The following is a 17,913-nucleotide window of genomic DNA, read 5'->3' as shown; positions in this document are numbered from 1 at the left end:
GACCAAAGAAGAATTACAGTACATTATAAACTGCAAAATGAATGATTTTGACTATATTAAAAAGTTTTGGCACTAATAAAATCAATGCTGACAAAATTAGAAGGAAAGCAGAAAGCTGGGAAACAATCTTCACAACTAGAAGTTCTGATAAAAGTCTCATTTCTAAAATATATAGAGAGAATTACAGCAAATTTATAAGGTTACAAGTCATTCCCCAACTGATAAATGATCAAAGGATATGGATAGACAGTTTTCAAATGAAGAAATTAAAGTTATATATATAATCATGTAAAAATGCTCCAAATCATTATTGATTAAAGAAATGCAATTTAAAACAACGATGAGGTATCACCTCACATTTATCAGATTGGCCAAGATGAGAAAAAGGGAAAATGATCAATGTTGGAGAGGTTGTGGGAAGATAGGAACATTGATGCATTGCTACTGGCATTGTGAATGGATCCAACCATTCCAGAGAGCAAAATAGAACTATACCCAAAGAACAATAAAATGGTTCTACCCTTTAACCCAATAATTCCAATTCTATATCTATATCCAGAAGTAATTATAAAAAATGAGAAAAGTCTTTTTTGTTCCAAAATATTCATAGCAGCTCTTTTTGTAATGGAAATTAAGGGAATATCCATCAATTGAGGAATGGCTAAACAAGTTATGGTACATAAATACTATGGAATATTATTCTTCTATAAAAAACCATAAATGGTCAAACTCTAGAGAAGCATGGAACAACTTGCAGGATCTGATGCTGAGTAAAGGAAGCAGAACCAAGAGAACGATGTATACATACACAATAACATTGTGAGATGATCAACCTTGATGAAAGCAGCTCCTCTCAGCAGTTTAAAGAACTAGGGCAACCATTTTAGACTAGCTATAATGTTATCTTTGTCCAGAGGAAGAAAAATAAAACAAAACAAAACCATTCAGAATCTGATGAACACTTTATAAAAATTATCTCTTATGTATCTCCTTCCCTTAATCCTAATTCCTCATACCAAAAATGACTAATATGTAAATATGTTTATCAAAAATATGTATATATAGTACTAACCTGTTTGTTCACCACTGAGGGGAGTGAAGTGTGAAGGGAGGGTGGAAGGAAATTTTGTAGCTGAAAAATATACATGTGTATAAAATGAAAAAAAAATAAGTAATTTTTAAAAAAAACATGCTATATGGGGACGGCTAGGTGGTGCAGTGGATGGAGTACCGGCCCTGGAGTCAGGAGTACCTGAGTTCAAATCCGGCCTCAGACACTTAATAATTACCTAGCTGTGTGGCCTTGGGCAAGCCACTTAACCCCATTGCCTTGCCAAAAAAAAAAAAAACATGCTATGTTAGGTGAGCATAGACATTACTTAATCTTTCTCTTTCCCCCAAGAAACTTTTGAATACAACAGATTATGGTAATTTGCCAAACCTTATTAGTTTGGTGCTCATTGAATAGAGAACCAGCCCTGGAGTCAAGAGGACCTGAGTTCAAATCTTGCCTCAGTCAATTGACACTGATTAGTTGTGTGACCTTCAACAAGTCTCTTAACCCTAATTGCCTCACATCAGGACCATCCCCAAACATGCTGATTCATATCTGGTCACTGGACTCATATGACTCTGGAGGAAAAAGTGAGGCTGGTGACCTAGTGCCTCCTCATTCAAATCCAATTCATAGTATGTCATGACATTAGCTCTTATGTCATGATCTTCTCTGAGAAAGACAAAACAATATTAACAACCTGTATCAATGGAAGCAGGTTCCTACATAAAAAAGTCACAGCACTGAATGAAAATATAAATGTATGTGTATATATGATATATATATATATATATATATATCATTTATATACATAGATAAATATGTATATACACACAGACACCCTAGTCATGAGAGAAAGCCTAGAATCAGCTATGATTTCTCCAAAGAGTGTTAAAGATAATCATTTTTTTTTGGTAAAAACTGTAATATAATAGTCCTTCCTTTCTATTTTCACTATTATAAACTTCAGGTCCTTTATGTCTAAATCATATCAAGAATTTAATTGCACCTAACCTGCAGTATCCAGTACATGGCTCAAATTATCCTGTTTATTGTTGCCAAATTAAATTTCTATTTTTCATATCACTACTATATTAATAAATGACCCCATTATTTCCTATTACATCAAGGATGATGTTCAAACTCCTTATCCTTATAAATTCTAGGCATTTCCAAGCTGAGTTTTCCAACACCTATTTATTTCCCCTACACCGACCTTGTTATACTCTTGCCAGGTTGATTTTTCACTATCTGCAAATATGTTCAATTAATTTCTACCAATTTTCATTTTTTTTCATGCACTATTGTCAATCTTTATCAGTAGTTGAAACTTCTAAATGGAGTACCCTTCACCATCTGGCAAACTAGTTCAAAAATAATATGCTAATAAATTCCACTTCCCTAAATTTATCCATCCTTCAAGATCTACCTCTTCTCATTTCCTATATGATTTTCCCTAAAGATTGTAGCAAAGGATAGTTTCTCTTTCTTCCTATTCATTATAATATTTATTTTCTGTGATAATCAATTGCCAATTAGCCATGTGCTGACAGAAAATATCTTTTCTATCTACATGTTTTCACCTAACTTGCTAGGTCTTTATACATTTCTTGTCAAATAACATTTCTCATTCTTCTTGATATCTCTCAGAACACTTCCACCAGGGTTTTACACATTAAATAAACAGTTTGTGTTAATAAATTGGAGTATATTTCTAGTCATTGTGATAGACTAGCACATCTATTTTCACCTAGAATACCTTTTATGATCAAAATAGCATACATTTGGATAATATAATATTGTTAAGGGTTTAAGAATTAGATGATGAATTTGGTGCCTCCACTAAAAAGTAGAAGTAACAGACCCAAATCAGAATGAGTCTCTAGATTTGGTTCACTAGCCTTTACTCTGAATTGGAATGTAGTAAAGTGACACCATTATTAATATTCTTAATCTTATTATTAATGATAACTAATGTTTATTAAAAAAAATTTTGTTTCAAAGCATTGTCAATTATTTTTTTTTTCTCGTTAGGCTCTCCAGACATAGAAATCCATTGTTCAATTCCATAAAGTATTTTGGTTTTTGTCTTCATTTTCATATCTACATGGAGAAAATCAGATGATTAATTCAGTCAGTGATGTGAAAAACATCTAATTCAGGCTGGTAGAGCAGTTATTTTGCCTGAATGGTTGCCTCAACAAAACCTTTTCCTTTATATTTTCTTTTTTCCCCTATGGAAGGATTCCTATTGAAGCCTTTATCTTTACTGCTGGACAAAATAGTATGAAACAATGTCTCAGTATATAAAAGAGGAATAGCAACCCCTCATATAGTTACTTGATTCTAGAATCTTCTTAAGTCTATTTGCCTTGAAAAAAAAAATATATATATATATATATATACTGCTAAAGATCTATATGTTTTAAAAAATAAACCATGAAACTATAACTCAAACAGTATAGAAGCAACTGGATGAATATGTCATTGTGTCTTTGAAATTTAACAAAGATTATTTTCTTCACACATAAATGTAATCTATTTAATATGATCTGCCAGGCAGATCCCACAGCAGGTTAAATCTCCTATTATAAAATGACTCCTTTTCATTAAGATGGAAGTAAGTCAAGCAAAAAGATTTATTCTATAAACTGATGTATCTATTTTAAAAAGATTAAAGTTGAGATTCAAAGCACAAGTAAAAGTCCTTTCATTTTATTTCAGAATGGAGTCCAGTTCTTTAGCATTAACAATTTCCATTAGTTTCCTTGTATTTGCTTTCTTTGTCCTGGCATTTAAAGAATTGTACATTTCAAAATTACAAGATCATCCTGGGGAAAATCACTATGTTTATGTAAATATTTGCATTTGAGTATCTGTAGCTCTACTCACCTGCTGTTTTGCTTTATTTTCTATCCATGAGCTATGTGACTATTATTACTCTAACACAACTTAAAGAACAAAGATACAATAATTGTAATGCAGTTTTGCATATAAAGTTAACCAATTATAAGGTACCATTGTATATGGTGAATATTGTGTGTACTTAAAGAATCACGTATACTCAAACTTAATGACTCATAGTTGATATTTTTTTTCTAATTGGGAGTTTTCTCATATACATTGATAAGCAATTGGTAAGTTCTGTGTGCAATTTGAAATAACTTAAAGTTAAATTGATAACAGAAAAAACCAACAGACATAGAATTGTGGAAAGTTTAATAAGACTTAATTTATAAGCATTAAAATTGAAAAGAACTAATATAAATTTTGGTTAAGATTTAGATATAATTTTAATTACAATTCTACCAGCAAAATATTTTTTAAAAAAAGATGCTAAAGATCTTCATGATTTTATTCAGGGATGGGAAATTGTGGTTCTTGTATGTATTGAAACATTATTCTAGTCATCCCATATTTGCATGTTACAAATCAAGAATAGGAAAATTCAATTATAAAATTAATTGGCATTCTTATATTGAGGTAAAATTGGTGGCTGGATATTCTCATGTCTAGGGGAAATGCAGATTTGAACTTTTAGAAAGAGATTACTAGCCTGAAAAAAAATAGAATAAAGTTTTCCATCACTAGATTCATTCAGCAAATTAAGTTCCTACTGTTTTTAAAGAATTGTATTAGTCAAATGATAATTAAAATTAAATGAGTTGATAAGATTGTGAATAGATCTACAACAAAGCTAGCCTATTTAAGATTTAGAAATATGGAGGACTTTAGATGGAAGCCAACATTAAAACCCTTCAAAAAAAAAACCTTCGAAAAATCATGAAAAAATTTCTTTATGCCAAATGACATAAATGTTTTCATCATCACTTTTCTGATAATGCAGATCACGATTCCTTATATCTTCCGACAAAGTTTTATGATGTGACCAAAGTAATTTAATCTTATGTCCAACAGTCTGGAAATAGCTTCTGTGACTTTAGCTATGTTAGTCCTTACATTGTAATCTGTCAATGTACCATAAATGAAACCTTTTTTTAATTTGGTAGGAACTAACAGAGCTTATACTCTGCAAGGGTTTCAAGGAGCAAACAAATTCTTCTACATTCTGTGAAGAGAAATTGAGGAAGGTTTTATTGGAAGCATGTATATAGAAAAACCATTTGTTGAACAAGCAACAATATTTAGCAGAGAGATGAAGAAAAAAGAGGATAAAGAGATCTTTTGGATTATGATATGCTATAAAATACTAGAAAGTGTAAGAAAACCCAAGTTATCTAGTTTTTTCCCCTACTTCTAACTTTTAGATATTGATTAAGAAATGTAAAGTTTTTGAAACTTAGTATCCTTTGCAAAATGAGTGTTATAAATATGTTTATCATGAGTTTTAAAATTTCTATTATTTTAGATTTATTCATAACTTATTTAAAGACATTATTTTTAAGGAAACATTAAATATCAGGTTATCTTTTCATAAGAAATATTTTAACTTAATTATTTTGTACATTTTATGAATTAAAATGGCATATTATTTATAAAATATAATTATTTTTACAAACCTGCAAATTTTTTTTTCTTTAGAACCTTAATTAAACTTCATCTTAAAAAACATACAGGGAGCTTTGAACTTCAGAAACTATATTTCAGCATAGATTCGCTAAAAGGTTACACTTAGTTAACCACATTTTCTGTTTTGATAAGGATATTTGACTAGTTCATCTAGAGAATTTTCTATTTATAACATATTTGGAATTCACCAAGTAATTTGATAAAGTCTCTCATTTGTTACTAGGTAGATTCATAGCTAGATGAATAAAAGTATGCAAAGAATACTCTTTAATAAATTGATCAATGCTGTTAAGATTGTGAAAATCTTTACTAGAAATAAAAAGGAAGAGAATATCATGAGCAGGCTACAGAATATTAAACACAAGAAATAATGCAAGAAAAGTGGAGTAAAGGGATCTCATCAGAGAAAGCTCTGATCAGGGGTAAAAATAGACTGGTTAAGAAATGAAAATGAGGACAATAAGTGATGAGCTTCGTACATGCTATTGTCATCCAAACAATTTGGGAACAAGATAAGGAATAGTCCCATGGTAAATTGGAGGAATGATATAAACTATAGTCATATAGAATAGGAAGACATGGATGGATGAAAATATGCATTATTCAAAGGAATATCCTCAAAATGAAATTAGAAATGTATTTGAGTAATGGAGTTATAAGAGAATGGTTGCTAGAATTCTATCCTCTGTCAAATCCTAGTCAACATTTTGATCAGTGATTTGAATGGAAAGAAAGATATGCCAATCAAATTAGAGGAAGAATTTAATAAGATTAAATTCAATAGGAAAAAATTAAAAGTATTACATGTGGAAATTTTTTTAAAATAGCTTCATAAGTATAATATTGAGGAAGTTTATACTGCTGTTCTGAAAAAAAAAAGATCTGATAGTTTTAGTGTACTGCATGGTAATAAGTTTGTATTATGACACAGTAGTCACAAAAATCCCTACTGTGATTAAGGCCTGAAGAAAGAAGGACATAGGAAGATAAAAAAACAAATAAACTCTGCCCTCTTAAGTCCTCACCTGAGCTATTTTGTTCAGTTCTGGGGACTACAGTTTAAGAATACATTTGATAAACTAGAAAGTGTTCAAAAGATAAGAAAAAGATGATTAAAAAAATTTGTCCATAATATAAAAAGGAACTAGGAGCCAGAACTATGTAACCTAGAAGGAAGATGAATGGAGCTGGGGAAAGATTGATAGGTTTCTTCAAATATTTGAAGGACTAGGTATTTCAGAGGATAAAGTATCAGACATAAGTCAAGGAAGTTCATCTTCCTGAATTCAAATATGACCTCAGAAACTCACTATATATGTATATATGTATGTATGTATGTATGTATGTATGTATGTATGATACAGGGTAAGTCACTTAACCCTGTTTTCCTTAGTTTCCTTTACTATGAAATTGAACTGGAGAAGAAAGTGACAAGTTCAGTATGTTTGCCAAGAAAATCCAAAAATAGGGTCACAAAGAATAGGACACAACTGAAACAACTAATTAATAACAATGAGGAAAAATAAATAATACTTGTTCTATTTAACTCCAAAGGACAGAACAGAAACAATTTGAAGAAGTTTCAAAGAGACCAATTTAGGTCTAAATTTCCTAAAAATTAAAATTATTCCAAAATGTAATAGGTGACATTAAGAGATAGTGGGTTTCCTCCCAACCCCATACTTCACTTCTAGGAGACTATTAGAAAGAGACTGGGGGGCAGCTAGGTAGTGCAGTGGATGGAACACCAGCCATGGAGTCAGGAAGACCTGATTTCAAATTGTGCCTCAGACACATAATACTTACTTAGTTGTGTAACCTTAGGCAAGTCCCTTAAGCCTATTGCCTTGCAAAAACAAACAAAAAAATGAAATAAATTGATTGGAAGACAATTTGTTGGATATGTTATAGTTTGAGCATCTTTCTTCAGAGTTTAATTTCATGACCATTACAGGTTTTTTTCACTCTCAGATTCTGTCATTCTTAAATGATAAAAATCTGAGTAAGATAATATTTAGGATGATATAATTAGTATTAATAGAGGCTTGATGAAAATGATGGGAAAATACATGTTGCTAAATGAAAAACGAGAACTCTACAGGAGGTTTACCAGGAGGAAAATTCATCCATCTCTAAGAAAGCAGCATTTAATTCCAACAAAAGTAAAATGCAAGCAAAGCTGAGAAAGATGCAAGATTCTTAGCTAAGTAAAAAGATAGACAGAATTCAGGTTTCTGCTGTTAGTAGATCTTGACTTATGACTGCTAGGATAGACCCAAACTAAGAAATAAAATGTATAAGAAGTAAATATAAATTTCAACTTTAAGATTCAAAAAGATCAATTGTACAACTATAGGACCATGGAGATGTGATTTAATAGCATTTAAGACAATGCTTTTAGATTATTGAAAAATTCATATGAATTAGTGGTGTAGCATGATTACCAAAAAAGTTGATACCAGAATCAATATATATATATATATACATATGCATATGTATATATATACATATATATGTAATGAGAGAGAAAGAGAGAGAGAGAGAGAGAGATCACCTTGGACAATAGGGCTAATTATTCCAATTATTCCATGATTACTCCATACTTAAAATAATATATTAACTTCTTGATCACCACATTTCATTTGGTATATTTATAAAAGGACCTCCAGAATGACAAGGGACCTTTGTAGTTTGAGGAATAGTGGAAAGGACTTGAAATGCTTAACTCAGTGGTGGGGAGTGAGAAGAACAGTTTACAAAAATTATATATGTATATATATATATATATATATGCATTAGATATAAAATTATATCTAATGCATATAATATAATGTATATACATATAATATATCTATATACATATAATATAATGTGTATACATACATATATTTATATACTTTGAGCTATAGCAACTGCTAACTTGGAGGAAAAGTTAAGCCAACACACAGCTGGACAACAGTGGAGAAGAAAAAAAGAGTGAGTAACTTTCAGAGATTTGGTGTTCAGCACTGCATTTGCTCATCTTGGTCAGAACACCCACAAACATCAAAAGTGACTTGATGAAAGAGATGGGAAAATAAGTTGCTAAGTGAAAAAACGAGAACTCCACAGGGGTTTTACCAGCAGGATAGTTCATCCATCTCTAAGAAAGCAGCATTTAATTTCAACAAAAGTAAAGTGCAAGCAAAGCTTAGAAAGATGCAGGATTCTTAGCTCAGTAAAAAGGCAGATAGAATTCAGTTTTCTGCTGTTAGGAAAAATCCAAAGCACTTTTATGAAGCTTAGATGTCTATTTATAAACCAAAGACCTATGATACATCTGAATTGCTCATTGCTTATGGGGCCACATTGAAATAGTGATAGGCATATGATCCTAGACAGATGGACTGAACCCTTCCATAATGTGATCAACAGACCATAATCAATGAATGCTGAGGCCACTGACCATTTTCAAGAGGTTGAATTTAGTCCCTCCCTAATTAAAGTTCCAACTAAAGAAGAGGTTTGATAAGGCTCCTTTTATGTGTCAAAGCACCTGGTGCTGATTCTATTCCAAATGAGATTTACGGGGGGGGGGGGGGGGGGGGGGGGGGGAAGGTGGGGAGCATTGCTCATATAAAAGTTGACTGAAAATTTCCAGATTACATAGTATGAGGAGGTTATCTCCCAAGAGTTCAACTCTATTCTCCATCTCCAGAAAGGTAAAGGGAATAGATTATCTTGTGACAATCACAGGGGAATTTTCCTCTTAATCATTTTGGCAAGATTCTTGCCAGAGTACTCTTAATAAGCTGATCCTTCACTTGAAAGATGAATATCTATCTAAGAACCAATGTGGCTTTAGGAAGGGTTGAGGAATAGTTGAAATGATGTTTGCTGCCCCATAACTCCAGGAAAAATGTCAGGAGCAGAGCAGAGGTCTATATATAACTTTTATAGATCTGACCAAGGCCTATGAGGGTCTATGCAAAACTGTCAGAATTGGTTGCCTGAGGTAGTTCATCAGTATTGTACATCAATTTAATGATGGCATGCTTGCCCAGATTATGGATAGTAGCCAATGATCTCATGATGTCCTAGTTGCCATTGAAGTGAAGCCATGCTCTGTGCTTACTTCCATGCTCTTTATCATAGTTTCTTTATTGTTATCAAACACTTTTAATGAGAATGAGCAAGGCATCAAGGTCAACTAGCACACAAGGGTAAATTCTTCAACTTGAAAAGCTACAAGCCAAGACCAAAGTAGATGAAATGTTGATGCAAGATTTCTGTTTGCAGATAATTGTGCACTTGTGATACAATACAATATGAATTGATTCTCCATTGCTGGTACTAAGTTTGGCCACCAAGAAAACATAGGTGCTGCAACAGCCAGCACCACACCATTCATATGTAGAACTATTTGTTATAACATATGGAAAAGTTTTAAATACTGTGGGTAAATTCGCTTACCAGTATACTTTCCAGTAATGCACAATGATAATGAGCTTGTCATATGCATTGTCAGAGCTAGTCAATGTTGGGAGTTTCCAAAGAAAAGTGAGGGAGAGAAGAGGTAATAGACTGTCCACCAAGCTGAAGGTCAATAGAACCATTGTGTTGACCTTCTTGTAATGATATTTTGTTCTTCATTCTTGAAGAAGACCATGGCATCAGAGAAGTGATGCCATGACAAGCACAGGAATTGAATTTGAGTGAAGTGCTATGCTAAGTCACCAGCCTCTTTCTACTACAGAGACATCTGAGTCCAGTAGCCAGATATGAACCAGGATGATTGGAGATGGGCCTGGATGTGAGGCAATCAGGGTTAAGTGACTTGTCCAAGGTCATAAAACTAGTAAGTAACAAGTGTCTAAGGCTAGATTCAAACTCTCGTTCTCCTGACTCCAAAGTCACTACTCTATCCATTGCAATACTTAACTGTCCTTGACCTTGATGTATACCTGAGAAAGCTAGACAGCATACCTGTGCCTTACCAGGAAACTGAATAGTTTCTATTTGAATTGTCTTAGAAAGATTCTGAGGATCACCTGGCAGGAGAAGATACCAGGCCCTGAGTTCCCTTTTTTGCTACTCAGTCAAGCATCCAAACTCTGCTATAAAGAAAACACCTCTGATGGGCTGGTCATATCGTTCAACTGTGAAATGTATGCTTTCCAGAAAGATAATTTTATAGAGAACTCACACAGAGCAAACACTCAGAGAGTAGTCAGATAAATGATAGAAGGATACTCTTTAAGATCTCTCTTAAAAAAAATTGAAATTTGGGGCAGCTAGGTGGTGCAGTGGATAGAGCACCAGCCCTGGAGTCAGGAGTACCTGAGTTCAAATCTGACCTCAGATGCTTAATAATTACCTAGCTGTGTCACCTTGGGCAAGCCACTTAACCCCATTGACTTGCAAAAATATAAAAATAATGAAATTGATTATGTAGCATGGGAGGTACAGGACTGTCTAGCAGGGCATGCTCTCATCAGAGAAGGTGCTGTGCTCTATGAGCAAAGTATAATTGAAGTAGCTCAAAGGAAACATGAGTTGCACAAGTTTAGAGAACCCATCCCAGGTGTCCATAAAGACTATTTGTACCTGACCTGTGCTAGAGCATTCCAAGCTCTTTTTTGCTTCATCAGTCGCAATTGGACATGGTGTAACTTAAATGTAGCAGGGTGATTAGTTTTGGTCCTCGTAGAGAATGAAGGACCACAACCAGCCAGAAAACACACAGATGTATCTGTATATATGTGTATATATGTACACATAGACATATATATTTACACATAATATATGTCTGTGTATATGTATGTTTATGGAACATGTTCAAGGTCTTCAGATATCTAGAAGCTTTGTCATCTAGAAGAGGGAATGTATTTATCTTCTATAGATGCAGAAAGTAGAATGAGGGCCAATGAAAATGGAAGAGAGATGCAGATTTTAGTTTAATTTCAAGAAAGTCTTAACACTTAAAACTTTACCTAAATGGAACAGATAATTTTCCAAGTCAATGAGTTTTACATTATAATGGAAGTACTCAGGGCAATTGTAGAAGGCATTCTTTGAGATATTGCTGAAGAATTTCATGTTGTGTAGATCAGACTAGATAATGGTAAATGTCCTCAAAAGACATAAAAGTCTGTGATTCATATGTAACAAAATATTGTTATGCTATTTTATAATTTTATTAATAACCTTATAGAAAAGATGAATAATTTGAACTAATAAAATAAAGGTGCAGGAAGTATTATAATTCATATGTGCATTTCATGCAAATAAGATTTAACTAATGATTTAAAAAACAAATTTTCTTTAAAACAGTAAATATAATTATAAAATTACGTACCAATTTGATTCATTAAATGTTTATTAAACACCTAATAGATTCAAGCACCATGCTAAGGACTAATGCAGAAAAGATGATTCTAAGCATTCATGGAGCTTATGACATAATGTTTGAAATAGTTTTTTTAGAGAGCAGCATTTCATTTTTTATGTTTGTATAGAATATTTCTTTGTCTTCCTGGAAATGAGAAAGGGCTATGGGCTTAAGAGCTGTTTTTCTTATTAAGACATGATTATGATGATGACGATGATGATGATGTTTGTCCTTCATTCTTGAAGAAGACCATGACATGAGGGAGGTGATGCCATTACAAGCACATGAATTGGATTTGAGTGATGGGGGTGCTATGCTAGGTAACCAGTCTCACTTTCTCCTCCAGAGCCACCTGGATCCAATTAGGATGACTGGAGATGACCCTGGATGTGAGACAATCAGGCTTAAGTCACACAGCTAGTGTCAAGTGTCTGAGAGCAGATTTGAACTCCCATCCTCCTGACTCCAAGACTGGTGCTCTATCCACTGTGCCACCTAGCTGCCCTTAAAACATGTAGTACTTATGTGATTTCAGAAACACTAATAAGGTGATTGAGAGTTTTGAAAACATGTAAAGTGGAATCATAAAGCTAGTTTCTAAAATAATTAATTTGCACTCATAAATAGTCACTGGATCTTGGAGGTATAGAATATGTTTTAAGATCTAAAGCAGATATTAAGATGATTCATTTTAATATGTATGACATTATTCCAAGGCAAGACCAATCAAAATTCTTTCAAACTAAATTTTTTATTGCTACCAACTTTGACAATATTTTAAGGCCTTAAAATAAACCCATCTTTTCTAAAGGACTTCATTTTACAACAACCAGATATACATTTCTTTCTCTTTTTCCTTAGGGAGATGCATTAATAAAGTTTGGGTATGTGATGGTGATATCGACTGTGAAGATCAATCAGATGAGGATGATTGTGAAAGTTTCTTGTGTGGGCCACCAAAATATCCTTGTGCTAATGACACATCTATCTGCTTACAACCAGAGAAGCTTTGCAATGGGAGAAAAGATTGTCCTGACGGATCTGATGAAGGCGATCTCTGTGGTATTTTGTGGTTTTTATTTTTGTTCTGTTTTGCATATGATATTTTCCATTGAAATCAAAGTCCTTTTATTTAACCACTACTGCTCAATACAATATGATATTCTTTCTCTAAATCATTTCTTTGTAATGAAGTTTTTAGCACTAAAAGCTGACAACTCATATTTCATACATTTTGTTTCTATAAAGAGATTCTAAAAATTATCAGTCATTTCTAAAGAGGAAATGAGAATCTCTGATATCTCATTTGTATGCCCATAGAATTGGAATCCTTAACACTTAGATCTCTTCTGTGTGGAAAAATATCCAAAATTAAACGTATTCTATGAAACCAATGAATGACCTAAATTTGATGTTATAAATTTGACATTTTCTTTTAATTAAAATAATTTTTAAGAAAGATGCAGCAGGAGCAGCTAGGTGGCACATTGGATAGAGCACGGACCCTGGAGTCAGTAGTACCTGAGTTCAAATCCAGACTCAGACGCTTAATAATTACCTAGCTGTGTGGCTTTGGGCAAGACACTTAACGCCGTTGCCTTGCAAAAAAAAAAAAAAACACTAAAAAAAAAGATGCATCAATCCATAAGCACTATAAGGAAACAACCTAATAGTACCTAATTGCATATAGCCCTTAATTTTATGACAAATGTTTTCCTTTTCTTAAACTTTTACTTTAATTTTGTAAACTATCCTTAAGGATTATTTCAATTTGATGAATGTTGTTCACATTTTGTTTAACTACTTCCTGATACTAAAGAAATTTAATGGGGGAGGGTAGAGAAATCTTTCTTTGTGGTTAGATCAAAAAATTTCCATGGAGATTTTTTTATAAGTGCTGTAAAAGTAATACTGAAGGTGACATATAATGCAGTAATGAAAAAAAAAATTTGCAGAATGATAACCAAAATGACAATAGTTGATGCTCTGAGAATATAACTGTAGGGAATAATGAGGGTATATGATTGGAATTGAAGAGGCAGCTAAATAGATGCCTGTAGTTATCATGGATTTTGATAATATTGAGTAATGATAGAATGCTAAGTGATATACAATAAGGTTGTTATTCTTCTAAAATTTATATAATCTTACCTCTTTTCTTCCACAGAGTACAAGGTACTATAAAAGATCTTTGAAACAATGAGCATAATTATTTCAAGTCCTTGATTCAAAAGCCTTAAGAAAATTTAGACAACAAAACAACATCCCAGAGCTTAACTTAGATTTATATTATTTTCAGTTGCTTTTCCTACATATTTTTGATCACCTAAAACAACTTATTCTGGAGTAAATTTTGCTTGTTAACAAGTTCCTTTAAGTCTTTAAGGCTATGAGGACAGGTTTTATAATTTTAAAAAATAGCAATTTCAATGGATATAAAAATTATGTCAATTAAAGAGTAATAAAAGTCCAGAAAATAATACAGAGTTCCAGTAAAAAAAAAACAAGTAAAGAGAGTGGATAAGTGAAAAATAGAGCATACTCATGATTTCCCTTCTTCATCCATAAATGTTAAGAAAAAGACACATATGAAGTGGAATGTTAAAATTAGATACATATGAAGGCAGGAATTTCATGTCAAAAGTGTAGAAGATGGGACTGATTATGATTAGCCCAAAGAACAAAAGACTTAAATGGACTAGAATAGATGGTTTTAAATATTTGAAAGACTGTCACAATGGCAGAGGATTTTGACTTGTTCTTTTTTAGTCTTGGAGAGTAGAAATAAGAACAGTGGGGGTGGAGGTAACAAAATTATAAGGAGATAAGTTTAGGATTTCTTTAAAGGAAAATTTTCAAATCTTTTTATTTGCCCCCCTACCCCATCTTTGAGGTCTTAACACAGACATGGGATTGATACTTGTTGAATATGTGGCACTAAGCAGTACCTTTCAATTTTAAAATTGTGTCACTCTGAAAGTTGGAATATTTTATGTGCTTCCTGTACCCTTGGCTATGTCTAAAGTCACTTTGAGGACATTCTTCAAAAGATTCTGCTGAGAAAAAAAGGCAATTTTCCTCTCTGTAGATACCCATAGGTCAGTCACTTCCTTCTTCATCTTTAGGATGAACATTCTAATATATTAAAAATAAAATTAGAGGCAGACAAAATTCTAGGGAGCTTTGCAAAGCTTTGTTTTAGTAGGCAGCCTTATGACAAATAGTTTATTAATGAAGACAAGAATAATTTTATCAAGATAATGGTCTTAAACGATTTGGAGGGCAAAGAGAAATGAGTTAGAGGAACCTAGAAAAAAGTTTGATGTGCAAGTACAGATTAAAAATGTATTTTAAAAGTAGGAGTAGATTTTAATAACAGCTGTCAGGCTACAAAAAATGATGAAAAATATACCATGTAAATGTCAGAATTAAATTTATTGTTTCAATTTAGGTTTTCAAAGTAGAAATTCTTCTCTTGAAACTTCTATTTTAATTCTGCCGATGATATCAAAAAGTGACACTGTCACTACTACAGAAACAGTCATATTTGAAATGAGCTAAAAGAGCACTGTAGCAATTTTATGTCACCTGCTGGGCAGACTGACATTTCTCATGGAAGAGAATGTCTTTTGAGCTAAAATGGGGCAAATACATTGAGATGACTGCTGTTTTGAAATGATAATGATTAGGGGCAAGCAAACATACTTGGTTGAACCAAGAAATGGTCCTAATTATTTTTGCTTCTACAAGCCAAGCATACTTGGATTGAATACTTAAAGAAAATTGTTACTGTAGCCATTTTCCTTTTTCCTTATTACTATTACTTCCTTTTAAAGTGAGAAGATAACATAAGGAAACATTGATGCACATAAAAGATGGAAATGTTGAAAATTTTGTAATAAATATTCATATTTTTAGCTTGACTTTGAAAAATGGAGAATTCTGAATGGAAAAATGTGGAATATTTGTTCTAATTAGTTGTAAGTCTTAATTCAATAGAGAAATAATGTTCTTGTATCTCTTAATAGATAAAAATTTAAATTTAATAAGAGATCTTGAGCAACTCTAATTTTTTAAAAGGAAGAAAGAAAGAAGAGAAAGAAGTAAAGGAAGAAAGTAAAACTATTTAAGACCTAAATAATAGTTTAATCATATTGCTATTTAAATATCTAGTAGTGAATGGTTGCTATTAATCATGAGTATTTTTTATAGATAGAAATATTAACATTGAATATACCTAAAAAATCAATTGTTTTAAAATATTTTATGGAGGGTTTCTGTACAATGAACAGACTATATCAATAATATCAGACTACATCAACAATATCACATAGTTGTTCAAGTAGTATGAAAGAGATAAGCAATTATTTTCAAAAATTGTGTTTATTCAACAACTGCTGAATGCCCACTGTGTGCAATACATTGAACTAGTAAATCATGGGTCTCTATAACCAGTGAGGGGTAGCCTCATTTATTTTATCATATGCTGACTCTTCAGGAAGTCAGCTATTGTAAAGGCAGCAATTTAAGTCCATTTTGATCCCTATGATGTTGAGGTTATATAACAGAAAGGTTCTGCTCAACATTTCTTTCCTCCTACAACCACAATTGAGAAAATCATGAGCTTACTTTCCCTCTTCAGGCTTTAATAATTCACTTCCAAAGCCATAGAGAGAAAACACTTTTATTGGGTCATTTGTAGGGTTTTTAGGACTCACATTTCCTCTTCAAATTTCCCCTGATCTATTCTACCCCATAATCTCCTTCCCTATATAACATTATGCTATCTCAGGTTCCAAATTATTTGTCATGGAACTGGACTTAAGGAGTAGTGATACCAGATAGAGATTAATTACAATCCTTATTAATTTTGTTTCTCCTGTCTTGAAGATGAATGTTCTCTGAACAATGGAGGCTGTAGCAATCACTGTTCTGTTGTTCCTGGAAGAGGGATTGTATGTTCATGCCCATCGGGACTGCAGCTCAATCCTGATAATAAAACATGTGAAATTGTGGATTACTGTAGCAAACACCTGAAGTGCAGTCAAGTATGTGAACAACACAAACATTCAGTTAAGTGCTCATGTTATGAAGGCTGGAAACTTAATATGGATGGAGAAAGTTGTACTAGTATTGGTAAGTAGATTTGGGTATTTTCTTTTTATTTTATTCATTTTATCTATTTTTATTTTCTTTAAGAGGTAAAATTAGCAAGTCACCTAAGCTCTCTCAGATTCAGTTTCCTTATCAGTTAAAATAAGAATGGAGTGATCCCTCTGGCCTCCAAGATCTCTTGTAGCTTTAAAGTTATGGTCCCATAATTCCCAACTTTATCACAACTACAGTGATAACAAAGCCAAAATAAATACCCCAATAAATTTGAGATATATATATATATATAGAATTTATCATTATATCCCTAATATTTTAGCACAATGCCTAACATGTAGTAGCTATTTAATAAATACATATTAATGATTGACATATTTTAATCTTCCCTCAGGAACCAGATTCCAAAATCATTAGCACTATTCCTTCCTTATTTCATTCCATTTTATTCCAGCCTGAGAATTATCTTTATCAAATTTCACTTATAGTATGTCAGATTCTTCATTAAAAGACTCCAAAGGGTATATACATCATTTGAAAAATGAAGGCTAGTTTCACAACCTGATAAGCAAGACTACCTATCATAATCTTCACTTTGCCTTCCTGTCCAAACTTAATCTCCTCTCTAATGCAGCACGAGCACTCCAGGAAAGGTGGGCTCCTCAAAATCTCTTGGAAATACTGAATTTATTCCAAAGTAAAGACCTTTTGTTCAATTGGTTCTAGAACATGTTCAATTTTTTCCATTCTAGAAGACCCTATTTGTCTTTTCTTTTCCATGAAAATCTTTGATTACTATTCCAACCTATATTTCCTTTTCTTAATGCCACAAGTATTCATTAACTATATT

General features: G+C 32.5%; 1 protein-coding gene across 4 annotated transcripts in view; it reads left to right on the top strand.

Annotated features, from left to right (window-relative positions):
- Window positions 1-17,913, top strand: part of LRP1B (LDL receptor related protein 1B) — a 2,479,914-nt gene that overhangs the window by 1,624,003 nt on the left and 837,998 nt on the right. For all 4 annotated transcript variants that reach the window (XM_074215080.1, XM_074215079.1, XM_074215078.1 and 1 more), the window contains exons 22-23: window positions 12,816-13,016; window positions 16,845-17,090. In XM_074215080.1, coding sequence (XP_074071181.1) covers window positions 12,816-13,016; window positions 16,845-17,090 — 447 coding nt within the window. The remainder of the gene's footprint in view (window positions 1-12,815; window positions 13,017-16,844; window positions 17,091-17,913) is intronic.

The sequence above is a fragment of the Macrotis lagotis genome, chromosome 1, assembly GCF_037893015.1.
Source record: "Macrotis lagotis isolate mMagLag1 chromosome 1, bilby.v1.9.chrom.fasta, whole genome shotgun sequence".
In the NCBI taxonomy this organism is placed as follows: Eukaryota; Metazoa; Chordata; class Mammalia; order Peramelemorphia; family Peramelidae; genus Macrotis; species Macrotis lagotis.
The sequence above is the reverse complement of the archived record's forward strand: the minus strand, read 5'-3'. Positions and strand labels throughout refer to the sequence as shown.